At 36.0% G+C, this 18087-nt stretch overlaps 1 protein-coding gene across 4 annotated transcripts in view; it reads left to right on the top strand.

Annotated features, from left to right (window-relative positions):
* The window catches only part of tox3 (TOX high mobility group box family member 3), a 107075-nt gene that overhangs the window by 67220 nt on the left and 21768 nt on the right, over positions 1-18087 (top strand). The window contains exons 2-3 of one of the 4 annotated variants that reach the window (XM_039762889.1): positions 699-764; positions 9317-9568. In XM_039762889.1, the coding sequence (XP_039618823.1) occupies positions 699-764; positions 9317-9568 (318 nt within the window). Of the gene's footprint in view, positions 1-698; positions 765-9313; positions 9569-18087 lie in introns of all 4 variants that reach the window. The other 3 variants (XM_039762888.1, XM_039762891.1, XM_039762890.1) reach the window with 3 other exon arrangements.

Here is an 18087-nt window from a genome sequence, read left to right as displayed (position 1 = left end):
ATTTTGAAAATATACGTAGCATAAATACATTTTTAAAAAATAGTATTGAATCTATCTAATGAATCTTTGCACTTTGGTGTTTTGCAGGTAAGAGATTGCCTGTTAAAGTGCGTACAGTAAGCAGTGAAGGGTGTTGCTTCAGTCACTCCCACTGACTCATTGTTTTTGCTCATGTCAATTGCAATTGCAGCACTCAAAAAGTACTGTTTTGGAGTGTTATTCACTTTTGAAAGGTGTCCTGTGAATTAAATCTTATTTTTTGAAATTGTTATGATTAGGAAGGTATGACTACATACTGGTTAAGAACTGACACTGTGAAAAGGATAAGGTTGATGTTTTATTAACCTTCACAGACTTACTATCTGACAGTGAATATATTGTTTAACCTGCCTGTGGTCCAGCTTTACAAGTGTGAAAGTGATTTGGTAATGACCCATTTAAAGATTTTTGGTTTACAGTGCATTTGCAAACATTACTCAGGTCACTAGGAGGATCAGGCAAATTACCAGTAAATGCAAGTTCTAAAATGGACTTCTACCACACTGACTTGCCTTAGAAAATTAATGTTTATGACTGCCTCACAGTATGAATTTGAAACAATGTATCTTAATTTTTCAATGTAGTTTCCTTTGCGCAGATGAGAGTGTGAGAGTGTTTACTCTAATGTATGTTTTTTTTTTTTTTCCTTTTTTTTCTAGTTTGGGAACAATAGTAACTACATGAACATGACAGAAGTAAACCATGCATTCCTTGCAGCTAGTGAGGCAAGTATATAAACTGTCTTGTAATACACTGTTTGCTTTGGTTTTTAACTGCACATATTTCATAAAAGAAGACATTTCCAATTAGAAAATAGCTACTTTTGAGTGAGAGTTTAGAGAGTTATTTATTTAAGGACAGGTTAAGGCTACGCGAGGATGTGCACATTGTGGTGGATACTTTTGTTGTTATAATAGTTTTGCGAAGCAGGAATACATAAGGTGATATTCTGGATGCCCTGGTCTCCACACCATAAGAGGATTGGCTTACAAGCCTCAGTCTGTGGCATCAGTAATAAAGATTTGCAGTGTTTATTTAGGCTTATGGCAGAACACAGACTAATAAGAACATGAAAGGTTTGACGAGAAGGAAGATTCCAACATGCTTGTTTGGTTAGCTAATAGCAAATTTGTCCCAAAATAAATATATATATATATATATATATATATATAATTTTTTAATTAATTTCTGCTTCAGCTGTACAACTCGATAATTTCTTGTAGATCTTACAGACCTTTGTGTGAAGAAGTGGTTTTTTGATGGCTTCTGTCTTGTATGTACTTCCCCTTAATTTCCACTGGTTTCTGGAGGAATGTTGGGTGTACTGTAGCTTTTCCTAAAGGGATTATAAGTGGCAGCTAGACTGACCTTATTTAGTGTCTTTACAGTCAGAGAGGTACTAGCACCACAATGCCTATTGACATTCTTTCCTTTCCCCACAAACAGATTTCTGTCTATGCTATTTTTTGGTTATGAAATGAATAAAAATGTGAATTAGTCTGTAACAAAGAAAAAAACTGGCATAGATTGTGTATGGTGTGATAGCAAATTTACAGTAATTGTAAAGTGGAACTAATCCTATCAAAGCAATGCATCAGCCTAATCCCATGTTAACCTCAGTCAATTAAACAGTATACACACAATTCACACCTCTTCCTATATGTGTTATCAAAATAATGAAAAGCCCACAAAATTGAGAGTGTACAACACTAATTACGATTAGGCCTCTTAGCAGTGCAGGTGTGTATTTGTGTTGCTGCCTGTTGATCATCTTGTAAATACACTCCTGGTATTTTTGCATGCATCTGTCATTCTTTTTGCAGCTGGCCAAAAACAGAACATCTTGGTTCTTTGTATCCTGCCTTAGGATGCATTTAGAGAAGCCTACATGGAGGAAAATTAGTGGTATTGTGATTAATTTGTTTTGCAAACTGCAAGCTGTGCTTGCTTGTTTGCAGTCACTTTCAACAAAGAATTCTGAAGGTCATGTCATGTGCATTGACATAGACTACAGCTACTAGTACAGGGTCATGATAGACTATATTTTAGGTCCTTAAGTCACATCAATCCAAAGAAATCTTCTTTTGCTCAGTATGTCATAACAAGCTGCTTGAAAAAGTACAAGAAAACAACTTCAAAACAAGGTTAAAGTGCAGTGGAATTTAATTTAATTCATCAGTCCATTTTCTTATCTTGCTTAGCGAATTACAGGTCACAAGAAGTTAACCAAAGCATTAATTGTAACTTATGTATCAATCCTAAACATGATGCCAGTACATCAAAGAAAATAATATTTATTAAAATTAAGTCACAAGGAAATTTTCTGTTTACTGTTCTGGATTTTTGATAGATTTTGATGATGTTTAATTAACAGCTCCTTCATTTAAGTAGATGACAGTGTTGTCTAGCAGTTTCATTACAGTATGTACAGAAATGTCAGCCAGTAAAGTAAGCTCCCTTTTTGTGCCATGTTCGACATTCATTCCTTGTGCCCCCTAATCTGGTGAAATGGGTCTTAACTTAATGGGTGAATAATGATTTCAAGTGTTTTGAAGAGTAAAGGTAAGCTTCCAGAAGCAATTTGAAAGTTAACACTGACAGGGCAATGTAGAAGGCCCAGAGTTCCACAAGCTGTGAGCCATCAAGCCCATCCACATTTGAGCATTGTACATTTATGGTTTTGGTTAGCAATTTTCAAACTTTTTAGTTGGGTTTTTTAAGCATTTTTCAGGCATTTTTTAAACATTTTAAAGTGTTTTTCAGAAGCTTTTAAAAAAGCATTTTATGGGAAAAATCACTTTGTCACCATTTTGTGGGTTATGAGGTGTTCTAGCATTGAGAGGTGATTATTATTTCTCCAGAATAAACTCATAGAAGTCAGTACTTTTAATCCTTTTTTCTTGAACTTAAAGAAACAATATTGGAGTCTTTCAATTGTGAATGGCAAACTTAATAGGAGACATTTGACTCCGTATTTGTCTTTGAATTCAAAGATATTGTCTTCAGAACTGTCGAGTTGTAGAAGGGATGAAGATGAGTGCTCCATGAGTGGGTCTGCAATGCACAAGAACCCCTCAACTTTCTCTCTTTCTCCTCCCCTTTCCTTAGGAAGCTAAAATTTTGGATTTTGGTTTAAAGGGAAAGGATTCCCAGTACAGAATTTAGAGTATTTGTGATAAAGCTGCTTTGCACGTGCCATTTGAAGTGTTTCTTGTGGCCACAGGAGTCTTTCTGGCACATGTGGCTGCGACTTTGTGGCAATGTAAAAAATCTCATTGTTTTCTGGGAGGTATTTTCATTGGCTGTAATCAAAAGGAATTTGTTAACCAATTAAGATATGATTTTAAAGACAAAATCTAAATGTATACATTTATGCAGTGTTTTACATGCTCTGAAAAATATTACAGGCTGAAGTCTAGCTACTTCTGTTTACGTATATATCATGCTATGTTCTGACCCATACCTGCAGTCTGTTTCGATAACGCCTTCCTTTTTGTGTTAATTTTCATTAAGAAAACAAAACAGGACAGAAAAGTTTGCCTTGTGCCACTTACACTAATTAGAATTATAGGTCATTATAACAGGACAAATGTATTTATTTTTTTTTTTGTTACATCTAGTGAGACCTAGGAATACCAGAAGACATGGACCTTCAAATATATGTTCTAAATTATACAAATACGTTTCTCATGTGTTCTTTAAAAGTAAGATCTTGCTTTACAAATATGAAGAGTGGGCTGTGATGCAAGCTATGCTACAATTTCTGAGAGCTTGTTTACACATTGATTGCCAGCAAGAAGTTGGGAGAATTTTCTGTTCCATTTGCCAACTACAGTACAAGTTAACTCATATTTTAGAAAAAAATGCATTTTTATTGTTGGTTTTGCTCATTAACAAATTGCATTTAATTAGTACATTAAAAGAACACCTGATTTAGTCAGTTTTTTAATTGACGTATCTCTAACATTGACATGGGAATTTGTTTTAGAAATAGAATTACAGCATGCTATAGTGAACAAAATCTTTGTTTAAGTGTTAACTGTGTTTCTCGTAGAACAGTTCAATAAACACTTGATATGACCGCTATTAGATAATGGTGGATGCTAAAATGCATGGAGAGAGAATTTAATACTTTCCATTGTAACTTGTGCAGAAAACGGGGTGAAGGACGGGGAGCACTTGAGTATCCATAACACAATAAAAGCCTGACAGCACCTTTTTTCCAATTTGGTCCTTGTTGTGTGTGTGTGTTTTTTTTTTTTTTTTTAAAATACATTAGAGGATAACTTTTCACTTAAGGTCTTAAAAAGAAATGTAGTAAAATAATTGTGACTGCACAGGGGAAATATAGTAGTGGTAGTATAGCAGTGTCACATGCACAGAGAATTTGTTACTTCTATGCCTGACAAACATGCAACAATTCTACCTTTTTTACCGGAGTTACTGAAGTTCAAATATTCCTGTATTCTTTTTTATTTTCTATATGTGCTGGTGTAAATTGCCGTCGTAATGTTTAAACCAACCTTTAAAAGTGAGACCCTTCACTTCCAAATATCTTGCAATACTGTTTTTGAAGAGCTGTCCACAGTGACAAGGGAAGGACTTCTCTCAGACTGGGAATCTCGGAGCATGAAAGGAGGGACACCATTTTTTGGTCAGAGCATGTCAAGATCCTAGCAGATATTTCAGTGGCTATATATAACTTTAAAGGAATACTCCACCCAGAAATTATATATTTTTTTTATATGTTACCCCATATAGTTTGAAGTGATGGCAAAAAAATGAAGAAAAATAAACTAATTTTTTTATATGTTACTTACTCCTTATAGATTATTATGTAATAAAACCCACTGGTGACCAATACTGTACAAAAGCAAACAATGTGAAAACATCTATGGGGAAAAAGGAAAAAAAAATCTCATGTTACTCATGCCACATATGCACATACATTCATGAACAAGAAACTTATTCCCATAATAGTGCAACTTTGAATTGATGATCTGCCTCTCCCCCTCATTCATTAGGCAAGAGTCCTTCCTTTATTTTTGAAGTTTAAAAGAGTTAATTTAATGGTTTTAAGATGCTTCAGGAAAGTAAATTCTAACTAGCACTTGTCCTCAGTAAAAAGTACTCATTAAAATAGCAGTAGTAAAAATATTGAACAGCCATTTACAACATTCATTACTGAACAACAGTATAGCATTTTTAACTTCATACAGTAAGAAACAAAATGAGTATTTAATAGTACCTAACAATGCTTTGGATGATGATGTCTGATGGTAGTGTCGAGTAGCCACAGACTGACATGAGACAATTTCAAGCTTGGTCAATTGAAATGGCCTTAAGAATTCAACAGTAGCCAGACTGAGATTTTTTTGTTGGTTCACAATAATTCAGGAGCAGATGCTCACATGTGGCAGTTGCAGGTTAAGTCGTCTGAGGTCATCTAAGTACTGAGTCAGCCAGCCATCACTGCCAGTGGAAATTATTGCATGATTTACACAAATTGTTTAGAAATTATGCACCGATTTTTAAGCCAGCTGCCAGTACAAAGTCTCTAGGGGCAGAGTGACAAAGAGGAGAATGGTGCACATCACGAATGGCCATGGTAAATGCACTTGTCCCTCCTCCTGAGTGGCAACTTCTGTATGGTCATATCAAATTTTAACAGCCAAATGGTATTGTTGGGACATAACCTTCAGGAATCTGAAGAAAACAACTGTCTTCAAAGAATTCACGTTATACCATATTCATATGTTCTGATGTCAGGTGGGTGTAAGGAACATATATTGGGACAAAGGCCATTTCAGTTTGACAGGAGGTCACATGATTTATGTATGTTTTACCAATCTCTTAAGGCTTTCTTTGTAATCTAAGAAGTATATACAATGTATGAACATTAAGAGATGAGTAATAATGTAATCATGTATAATGTCCAAATGGCTTTTGCAGGCTCTGCTCTTTGTGATGTCTAGTGTTTCTATCAAAAGCAAATAAAAAATAACTGCAATTTTTATGCATTTGTAGAACTGACATTTAATGTATTTTTAATTGCCAGTGTAAAATGCGTAATACTACAGTATGACTTGGGTTTCTTTGAGAACAGAATGGTTTACTCTCAAGACCCTGTTAGGACTCTGATCTGTTATAGAAGTATAAGAAACTGAATGATCTAAAAACTGTCCTGGTAAAGTGAATATATGCAAATATTAGGCATTTCTAGATTTTAAAGAATAGAAGAGTTTGAATGTGTATGACTGCCTATAAAGAATTATTAAAAATCATTACATTAGTAGTCACTCCTTGGCTTGGCACTGATTTCTTTAATTGTGACCAAAGTGTTGTGCACAACAGTGAAGCTGTTTCCTTCTGCTGCTTTATTGTTGCCATTTATCTCAACATAAGACTTAAATAACATCCAATTATAGTGACAGACAACACAGCAGGGCACTTTTGTTGCCGTGCAGTTTACTTTCCAGCTTTAAATAAATAAATAAAGACTTGTTTTAGCAGGACTTGCTATTAGAAAAATAATCTATCTTATTACTGCATTTGAAATAATTTATCCACACTTATTTATTTAGTTTGTGTTGTGTCACCTGCATGTTTTGAGATGGTAAGATGCTTTGGTAGACTGGTACCTTGTTCAAAGCTGCTTCTTGCCAGAAACCCAATATTTCATTAAAAGTCCCCTAGTTTCTTGCAACCCAAAATTGGTTAGGTATCCAACAAGTATGTAATACAAAAATATATCTTAACAGGGTTTATTTACTGCCATACAGTGCCTATGCAGTAGCTTAGGGTGAGGTCACCCCCCGCTAACCCCCATCCCCCCGGTATTGTTTGGAAATGCCTGTAGCTACTTCTGGCCACATGCCAGAAACCTCCCAATTCTGAAAAAATCACAATTGTAATGAAGGTTTTCATGTGTGAAAAAAGAGCAGGAAGCAGTAGACTCTTCAAATGTCCTTTCTGTGTTTTTATTTTGGCAATACCATGTATCCCCATACTTTTGGGACTAGCTTGCATTTGCCCCAGAAAGTCAAGTTAAACATGCTTTATATGAAGTGACACTAATGGACTGCTTTTTCAGACTCTAGCTGTCTGGCATGCCTGGGTTTTTGGAAGTGATACAGATAACAGTTGACGGGTCATGTATGTGAGCAAACTGACTATGTCTCAGTTTACAGCTTTTCTTGAACACTTTATTAATTTAGATCATAATCAGTAGTATGAGAAGTGGACTTAGTTGTGGACCACTTTTTGTACCAGGGTTGCTGTGCCTTGGTGTTTGGTTTGCTATTTTTGTATCCTTTATGATTAAGCAATGGGTGAGTACTTCACATATGTTTGTCATATAGTGTTACGTTTTTAACTAGTACTCTGCACAGAGGATACACACTGATGTTTTGTTGAATTAAGCAAATGAGACTACCCAGTCTGCTTTTGCATGATCTTTGTTCCTAGAAGACATCCATTGCACAGACACCATAGATGGCAGAAACAGCTGATGAGTTGATCGAAATCGAACTGAATGTTTTTGAGTGTAATACAGACATACACACACATGTATATTAAACAAAACACACATTTACCAGACACTTCTATAAAACAAGTCACAAATCAAAAAGGTGTACAGCACACTTTTTTCTATATTTTGACAGTTTCTAATATTACTCAACTGATTGACTTTTAAGAATTGCACAAAGGATTTGATGAATCTGGTGGCTTTGTTGTTCACAGCTCTAGACCTTTAGCATACTGCTTACTAAAACAACTATAAACCATATTTACAATAAACAGTGTTCATTTAATCATTTTATTGGATGCCTTTGTCCAAAGCCATATACACAATCATAAAATTACTGACACATGCATACAGTTGAAGTGACTTATTCAAGCCTTTAACGATAAGCCGTACCAGCATAGGTTTCCTACTTGTTTGGCAGGTTTTTTTTTTTTTTTCCTTCCCTACAAATTTTACATGGAATCTTATTTGCAAATTGCCCAAGACATATAATCAAGTAGCTACTGTTCAGGGTCAATGGCATGTGGTAAGGCAGCACTGCACAGGAATGCTGAAGGCAGAAGTAAATAATTTGTGCTTTTAAGCATGTAAACATTAACTGCCCCTCTTGTGATCATTGGAATCCAAATATTGTGACCTTTACTGTGAAGCTGCTGGTTGGACAACTAGCCAGCGGTCAAATATTTCTTAAGTGGCTTTCCCTCTTACTGGCTGCTTCAACTGCTTTTCTTGACTAGCCTACTACATGTTCTGTGTAAACCACAATGTTACTGGTTCAGTCCTAACTATTAACACGGCCTGTGATCCTATAAAAGTTGTATTTTCAAATCTATTTTTTATCCTTCCATCTATGCTAATTTTAATTTAATTTAAGTTATTCCCATTTTTACAGCAGACCCAGTTCACATAGCTGGAAGGGGAGGATAATTCTTTACTAGTGAATTCACTGGGCTAGATTATTGCCCAAGGGCTTTAGATTCCCTTTTGGTACATGCTCTTCTTCATGTTGCATACATTGTGTTTCACTGGTAAATGGAAACGTATGTTCTGTAACTCTCTGCTTGTAAAAGCACCTTGAATTAATTTGTCCTTAGGCTCATTTAAATTGTTTTAATTGTTATTTTAGTATTATCCCATTCTCTTCATAACCTTGTTGTTCTTATTACTTGCTGCACCTTGTACATTATTTCAATACATGAGCTCAAATTCTTCTTCATAAAGGGTCAGAACTAGTGTAGAATTAGATGAGAAGTGTCAAAACACAACTATGTCATCATGTTTTTGACAGGGGTAGATGGGCAGGGACAAACTTTTAAAGAGTAGAGTACTTGAGGCCAGATTAAAGATGATAAACATTGCAATCACTAGTGCCAGACTGCATAGGGAAGATTATTAATATTCATCAAATATTAGATATTTGACCAAAAACAAACAAAAAAAAAAAAAAGAATTTGGTGTTTGTTTATATTCATTATTTTAATGCCTTTCTTTACCACCAGTTAACTCCAGATAAAGTAATCCCGATGAGCATAAAAACTGGTATTTCTTGTTTGCATAGCTGCAGAGGCTAAGCATGATTAGCATGCTTATAGAGAACAGCTCTCTATACTTCCAGAAGTAAGTAATCTAATCACACATACAACAGAATTTTGAGTGGCCTAATGCTCATTCTAATAGTGGTGTCCTGATATGAAATTGTCAGTGAATGATTATGATGGTCACAGTAATTTTTTTTTTTTCTTTTAGCAGACATTTCACACCCCTAGTTTGGGAGATGAGGAGTTTGAGATTCCACCAATAACTCCCCCTCCTGAGACGGACCCTGGCCTGGGCATGACTGATGTAGTGTCAACCTTCCAGGCCCTACCTGACTCATTATCAGCACAGAGCAATGAGTTCAGACCCCAGTTTCCTCCCCAAAGCTTGGAGTTGCCTTCTATCACCATTTCTCGCAATCTTCTTGACCAGGAGGTTCCTGCCGTCAACAATGGGCTCACAGCGGTAGGTACTCTAATGCATTTTGGTTAATCACAGCAAATAATAAAAAAAAAAAAAAAAACTGAAGATGAATGAAAAAGTACCCCTTTTGTTAAAAACATTTTGCTGTTGATCACTGACACAAACTCAGGAGTATTTTTAGATTTTATAATTGATTTGGATTATTCCATAAGTAACTTACGATGCAGAACCTCATTTAAATAAGGCAAATACAAAGAGTAGGTAAGTATAACTTTTAACTTCTTTGTTAATAAAATATGACTAATTAATTGGCCTGTGCAAGGTTGATTTTAAGTCTCACACTCATTGACACATCACACTTCACTGAATATTGCCTTCATTGTAATGTGGTAAGAGAGACAACTGCTTACTGTATACAATGTTTCAAATATACTTACTGTATTCTGTGTCTCCACAATATATTTGGAAAGTGACATTGTTGGTATATTTGCAGGGTTGCTTATCCTAGAGCAAAGATTATAACATTTTCCAATCTCTTTATGTACTATATATTATTATATAATAATACAATGCATTCTCTGCCTCTTAATTTGAAGCCAGTTACTTTGTTTTGCTTTACACTAGTGCGTTTTCTGCTTTATCAATAGCGGTCATACCTTGAAATCTCAGCGGCATATTCAGATTGTGAAGTCATGACATGTACCAAATTTGTCATGGTCACCTGCTACACAGTAAACAAATTTTAGATTTTTTGAATCCTACATTTTAAGATATTAAGGTATTTTACATCATGGCATGAGGTATAAACGGAGGGGTCTGCATGTGAATATAAGATGAGATGGCCTTCCTGTGCTGTTTTTTTAGTTCCCAGTCCATTTACAACATTTTTGCTTTGTCGGTCACCGTGGGTCATAGTCCTTCTTCTCTTCTCCCTTGTGGATTTAATGAAAAATGTAGATGTGAGTAACTATGAAATATCCATAGTACTAGGGTGTTTTACCATCCATCCAATCCATTATCCAACCCGCTATATCCTAACTACTGGGGTCTGCTGGAGTCAGTCCCAGCCAACATAGGGCACAAGGCAGGAAAAAACCCCGGGCAGGGCGCCAGCCCACTGCAGGGGTGTTGTACCGTGTTAGCCAGCTTGATGTAACATCTTGCCTGAAGAAGGGGCCTGAGTTATCTCGAAAGCTTGCATGTTGTAATCTTTTTAGTTAGCCAATAAAAGTCATTTTGCTTGACTTTTCACTATGAAATATCCAGAAAAGGTAACTATAGTAGTCTGCTACACTTGTAAAAATCTGAGACAATGATAATAAACAGTATAAGTTTAAATTTGATTTAGGTAATTAAAGTTTCCCTTCTCCATTCCTGTTTAATTTAGTATGAGTGAGTGAATTAGTGTGCCCAACAGTGGACTAGTGCCCCATCCATGTTAGAGTCAAGCCTTGATAGAGTAGCTCCAGGCCCCAGCAAAACTTAAATTGGGTTAAGTGCTTTAATTAATGAATAAAGGGTAATTTTTTAAGTAGTGCATTTTATTCATGTGGTTGAAGTGAAAATGAAAAATTGACACCAGGGTGTGGCAAAAAACAAAAACAGTAAAAAATGGGCTGGAATGAGCAGTAATCTGTAGCATTAAATAAAAAAAAAAGTTTTTATTGGCTGAGTTAATACCTGAGTAGCAAAGTGGCACAATGCTGCTGTCTTACAGCTCCAGGTCTTCTTTTTTTATTTTAATCCTGATGTACAGTGGTGTGAAAAACTATTTGCCCCCTTCCTGATTTCTTATTCTTTTGCATGTTTGTCACACAAAATGTTTCTGATCATCAAACACATTTAACCATTAGTCAAATATAACACAAGTAAACACAAAATGCAGTTTTTAAATGATGGTTTTATTATTTAGGGAGAAAAAAAATCCAAACCTACATGGCCCTGTGTGAAAAAGTAATTGCCCCCTTTGTTAAAAAATAACTTAACTGTAGTGTACCACACCTGAGTTCAATTTCCGTAGCCACCCCCAGGCCTGATTACTGCCACACCTGTTTCAATCAAGAAATCACTTAAATAGGAGCTGCCTGACACAGAGAAGTAGACCAAAAGCACCTCAAAAGCTAGACATCATGCCAAGATCCAAAGAAATTCAGGAACAAATGAGAACAGAAGTAATTGAGACCTATCAGTCTGGTAAAAGTTATAAAGCCATTTCTAAAGCTTTGGGACTCCAGCGAACCACAGTGAGAGCCATTATCCACAAATGGCAAAAACATGGAACAGTGGTGAACCTTCCCAGGAGTGGCGGCCGACCAAAATTACCCCAAGAGCGCAGAGACGACTCATCCGAGAGGTCACAAAAGACCCCGGGACAACGTCTAAAGAACTGCAGGCCTCACTTGCCTCAATTAAGGTCAGTGTTCACGACTCCACCATAAGAAAGAGACTGGACAAAAACGGCCTGCATGGCAGATTTCCAAGACGCAAACCACTGTTAAGCAAAAGGAACATTAGGGCTCGTCTCAATTTTCCTAAGAAACATCTCAATGATTGCCAAGACTTTTGGGAAAATACCTTGTGGACTGATGAGACAAAAGTTGAACTTTTTGGAAGGCAAATGTCCCGTTACATCTGGCGTAAAAGGAACACAGCATTTCAGAAAAAGAACATCATACCAACAGTAAAATATGGTGGTGGTAGTGTGATGGTCTGGGGTTGTTTTGCTGCTTCAGGACCTGGAAGGCTTGCTGTGATAGATGGAACCATGAATTCTACTGTCTACCAAAAAATCCTGAAGGAGAATGTCCGCCATCTGTTCGTCAACTCAAGCTGAAGCGATCTTGGGTGCTGCAACAGGACAATGACCCAAAACACACCAGCAAATCCACCTCTGAATGGCTGAAGAAAAACAAAATGAAGACTTTGGAGTGGCCTAGTCAAAGTGCTGACCTGAATCCAATTGAGATGCTATGGCATGACCTTAAAAAGGTGGTTCATGCTAGAAAACCCTCAAATAAAGCTGAATTACAACAATTCTGCAAAGATGAGTGGGCCACAATTCCTCCAGAGCGCTGTAAAAGACTCATTGCAAGTTATCACAAACGCTTGATTGCAGTTATTGCTGCTAAGGGTGGCCCAACCAGTTATTAGGTTCAGGGGGCAATTACTTTTTCACACAGGGCCATGTAGGTTTGGATTTTTTTTCTCCCTAAATAATAAAAACCATATCTCCCTAAATAATAAAAACCATAATTTAAAAACTGCATTTTGTGTTTACTTGTGTTATATTTGACTAATGGTTAAATGTGTTTGATGATCAGAAACATTTTGTGTGACAAACATGCAAAAGAATAAGGAATCAGGAAGGGGGCAAATAGTTTTTCACACCACTGTAGTTCTTGCCTGTATGGAGTTTTTCTGCTCTCCCTGTGTCTGTGGGCTTTTTCCTTCCAGGTACTCCGTGATTTCCTGTCATAATCTTCCCTTTAAATTGTCTTCTAAATAATTAATGGCAAAATTGGTTAAAGATATGGAAAATGCAGGAGTACTGAGCCTTCTACTTATCCTGACGTCTCAAAGCTTAATCGTTCATAATCTGCGACATGGCATTCGGAGTCGGACATGTGAAGTCTACTACTGTTATGTTTGAGAAAACAAAGGCTGTGAAAGATTGCAGAATTGATTGATGCCAGCTGCATTGATGATTTATAATTCAGTGTTGTGAATGCAGTTGTGTGGTGTCATTTGGAGAAAGCAGATCATTTATAACTGCAGTATGTCCCTTAAGCATGATGTATTTCCTTGTATGGGTTAGTGGTATGTTGATTCTTTGGTGAAATGCACCTGTCTAAATGAAACTCCTTGGATTTGTGATTAGGATAACAAGGCACAGCTCCTTGCCACTAACTCACCAGTTTATTTCCAGTTATCAAGTAATTGCCAGAGCAACACTTTTGAAACCTAAGTCTTGTCAAGTTCTTATCTATAATATGAAGTTAAAGTGCCAACCACTTCACCGTCCTGTTGCCCAAGTTCTTGTGTGGCTTTCTGTAGTGCTGTGTCCTGGAACTGGATCTTTTGAGTGTCTGGATTCAACTGTAAGGATGTGTCAAGGATTTGTTGTTTTTTTTTTTTTTAGCCACAACTTCACAAGGCATCTTCAGAAATGCTGCTTTTAGGTTTAGGCAGCAAAAAGCGCTGAAAGCTGTAAATAATCAGTAAAAAAATGCTGTAATTAATTTGCCTTTTGCAGGCAGCACATGGTGCAGGCACTGGTGATATTTATACTCCAATTTGTGCACACACTGTAAATTTTTTATTGAGTTTTCTCTGTACTACCCAAGCATTCATGGCTTTTTTTTTCTCTGCACAAGGCAGGTTTTAAAATATTTGTAATGCACAGTATTGCTTCTGAAGAGCCTTGCCCAAAGAATTTCATTTCACGGTCAGTTAAGCTTTCTGCGTCTAAAAGAAATGGAATCTTAAAACCCTTGTAGCAGCTACTGTTAAGACTCCTCCATAGAGCAGGAGTGCATTTTTTTTTTTTTTTAAACTTCAGCTTTTACATAAATCATTATTATGATTGAGTATTTTTAGCATTTTTCAGCCTCAACTTGGTTTGAGTAAAAGTGTCTGAAAAACAAGAATATAAAACGATAAACAAAGTGTTTTGCCTTCAGTCACTGGGCTTTTCCCACAACATATACAATGGCAGCATACTTTCTGCCAATCTTTCATTCACATTCAGAATGATACTAATTTTTGCATCTTTTTTTTTTTTTAATCCCCGTGATAGATCTCCCTAACGGATATTTTTTGGAGGGATTTTTTGTTGCCTTTTAATGAATATTGAATTTATGTGTGCGGTGACATCTTCACACAGTGAAATCCATTGTTTTCTGAGAACAAGCAAAAACTAAAATGGCCAAGCGTAACCACAGAGAAATAAAGGATCCCCTAAATTAGACTGGGATAAAAATGTGACCTAAATAGGGACTTTTAATGAATGATGGATTTAAATGTTCAATAAAAGCACAGTAAATTCACACCAGAATCTGCAGCAACAGACCGATTAAGAAATCTCCACCGTGGCTCAGTATGTCTGCATAAAATGGCAGCTGATTGCAGATTTCAATGCTTATTAATTCTCCAATGCTAGCCAAAGTACTATAGAAGTAGCGCACTGTTAACCTCGCAGCCCCTGAGTTGTAGGTTGGAGTCTCGTCAGCGTAGTCATTACTTATGTGGAGTTTGTGTATTCTTCTTGTGTCTACATGGATATTTTTTTGAGTAATTTTTCCATTTTTAACCCATATCCCAAAGCCTTACATGTTAAGTTTTATTGGCCTTCCCAAGTAAGTGTGCATGAATGTGCTGAGATGATTTTTTTCCTGGTCTCCTATGAACTCAAAATAGGTAAGTAGGTTGGAAAATGGATAGATATGCAGCAGATGCCACCATCTCGACACTCAACTCACTTTATTCTTAAGTAGTACAATTGCCTTTGTATACCCAAAATGCTATACACATTTACAAATACAGTTAAAATAAGATCAAAATGAACTTACAACAAATACTAAAACACAGCCCTGAACATTAAATATACACAATATATGCAGAGGAAAGCAATACAATAAATGTGTAGATTTTTTGTTAGGCTTTTAATGGGAATAAGTACAGGTAGATCAATATTTAATTACAAATGCGCTCCCTGTGCAAATTATTAGCAACACTACAGTAATACTGAGAAGGGCCTCTTTTTGCTTTCAAAATATCCTCAGTTCGTGACATGGATTCCACAGGAAGTTGAAAGCATTTCTTTGAGATTCATTTTGATGTGACTGTACCATTTAAATCTCTGCATATTTGTAAGCTGCACATTCATGCTGTGATTCTAATCCCTTCTACCACATCCCAAAGGTGTTCCATTTGATTTGGATCTGATAACTGGGAAAGCAACTGAAAAACACTGAACTTATTGTCAAGTTAATGAAAGTAGCTTGAGACAACTTTTAATTTAATGACATAGTGAATTTTAATGCTAGAAGTACCCATTGAAAGATGAGTAAATTGTGACCATGAATGAATGAGCCTGGTGAGCAATAATACTCAAATAGTCAGTGGCACTCAGATGATTATTGATTAACATTAATTGGCCCAAAGTGTGCTAAGAAAACATTCTCCATAGCGTTACACCACTACCACCAGCTTAAACTGTTGACACAAGGTGAGCTGGGTGAATGTATTTATGCTGTTGGCATGAAATTCTGACCTTACCATCTGTTTGCCTCAGCAGAAACTAAGATTCATCAGTCCGGGCTACGTTTTTCCAGTCTTCAGCTGTTAAGTTTAGGTGTGCTTGTGCCCACTACAGCCTCATCTTTGTGTTCTTGGCTGACAAGAGAGTAATTTGATGTGATCTTATGCTTTTGTAGCCGAAGAACTGCTGATCACTGGATAATTTTGTTTTTCTCACCATTCCGAGTAAACTCTAGACACTATTGTACATGAAAATGTTGTGTGATAAGCAGTTGCAGAAATACGCAAACCAGCAATCAAGTTGTGGTTGAAATCACTAAGATCCTGTTTTTCCCCATTCTGGATATGAACATTAACTGAGGCTGCTGCCACATAATTGGTTGATTAGATATTTGCATGGATTAACAGGTGTATGGGTGCTCCTAATAATTTTCTCAATGTGTGTGTATATTATTTAGTAAGGGCAGGTAGAAATAGGAAACACACAAGTGAGGTTGTAGTCTACCTAAATTTAATCTCTAACAAGTCACCCAGACCCTGTTTCAGAATTCCAAAACCATTACAATGTAGGCAACTGTTGATGATTTTGGCAGAATATGCTGAAGGTGTAACATCAGGTGCATCCTTAGTGATAATATGCTTATTTGTACTTTTAAGGACTAATTAATGTTAAAAATATTTATTTTTAAAGTCAAATAGAAATCCCTGAAGAGTAGAATAATTTTCTTTTAAATAGTTTCAGTAATAGTTTGCTTTACTTGATTTAATTGTTTTTCCTCTTCACTGAGCTAAAGATAGGTAACAATGGTTTACACACACACTAAGTGAAATGAAAAAATTCTTGGCATGGAGGTGCTACCAAGGATTCTAACTAGAAGAGTGGATTCAAGGATCTGTGTTCAGCTATTTACCAACAGAAATCAAATCTTAAGTCCCTTAAAAAAAAAAAATGGGAGAGATGAAGGGCAATCAATGGTGTAATTTATTTTATTATTTTGAACCTGAACCTTTCACTAAATTTCCCGGTGTTGGAATGGACCCTGTGAATGAATGTTGTTCTGGCCTTGGTTGGTTCCTCCCTTATATACAATACTCCCATAGCCCTGAACTGGATTAGGCAGGTTTGTGAATGTTATGTATTAATAGATTAAGTCATCAGATTAAAGGCCATTTCAAGGAGTTGGACCGATATGTAAGTACTTGTTCGAAAATTACAATGGCAGTAGAAAAATGATGTTTAAAAAAAAAAAAATTCAAAAATTAGCTTCATTTGCAAATGGCTATGTATTATAAAGATAATTTTGAAAGCATTTAGTTGTGCAGTATGTTTTTCAAGAGAGTGAAGCTAGGATATTCATAAAAATAATTAATTAACTTCATTTTAAGAGACAGAGACCAGTAGAATAGCCAAGACCTAGTTAATGCCAAATTTGCTTTGGTTCGTTGAATGATGACAGCTCTATCTAAAGGAAGCCACCGATTGCTCTGCACTTGTACATGAGCAGACAGTGAGTGATGAGCTGTGAAGCCTGTGAAACCACAATACCAACATCAGTATCTCCAGTTAGAGTTCAAAAGTGAGTATGATTAAGAACAAAAATTGTAATATGCCATTTATTTTAATTAATGGCATAAAGTTATTAATTACAGATTACTAAGCCATGTTTCAAAGAATAGTATCTGGTTACAGTATTCATAAAGCAGAAGCGTTAGCTATACAGACAAGGTAAAATGTCCTCTTCAGACCACTGTCAACATTTGAGTATATACTATGATTTAATCCTGGTGTGAAATGTTTTAAATTAGCGGTATTTCCAATTGCTTGTTTTTAGTGCTGCATAACATAATATTGTATTTAAGTGAGGCAAAGCGGATGCGGCACAATAAAATAAATATATATTAAATAGTTAAAAACAAAGAGCAATTGTACCATAGTCAAATGTTGGCTAAACTTGGTGAGCTGCCAGTTTCCACTTGTTATTTTCTGTGCAGTACTGTAAATTGAAACTGTTTATTAAACAACACACGTTTCTGTTCATGGTCCATTTTGATTATTCAGCACCTTTTCATGTTTTTATTATTGATAATCAAGGTTTCCACCCTATATTAATATTTTGTGCTGCTTCTTGGTTTCTGCATTACAGTAAATGCTGAAACAGCTTCATCTTCAGGGATCTGTCATATGAACCATGCTTTAAACAAACAGAAATAAGCAAGAGAAGCAAAGGGATAATGTCCAGACCACATACAATGTAATGTCTTATTACATAACCTTGGATTTAAGTTGGAGATGGTGTAAAAGT

This window comes from Polypterus senegalus, chromosome 9 (genome assembly GCF_016835505.1).
Source record: "Polypterus senegalus isolate Bchr_013 chromosome 9, ASM1683550v1, whole genome shotgun sequence".
NCBI classification, from domain to species: domain Eukaryota; kingdom Metazoa; phylum Chordata; class Cladistia; order Polypteriformes; family Polypteridae; genus Polypterus; species Polypterus senegalus.
The sequence above is the reverse complement of the archived record's forward strand: the minus strand, read 5'-3'. Positions and strand labels throughout refer to the sequence as shown.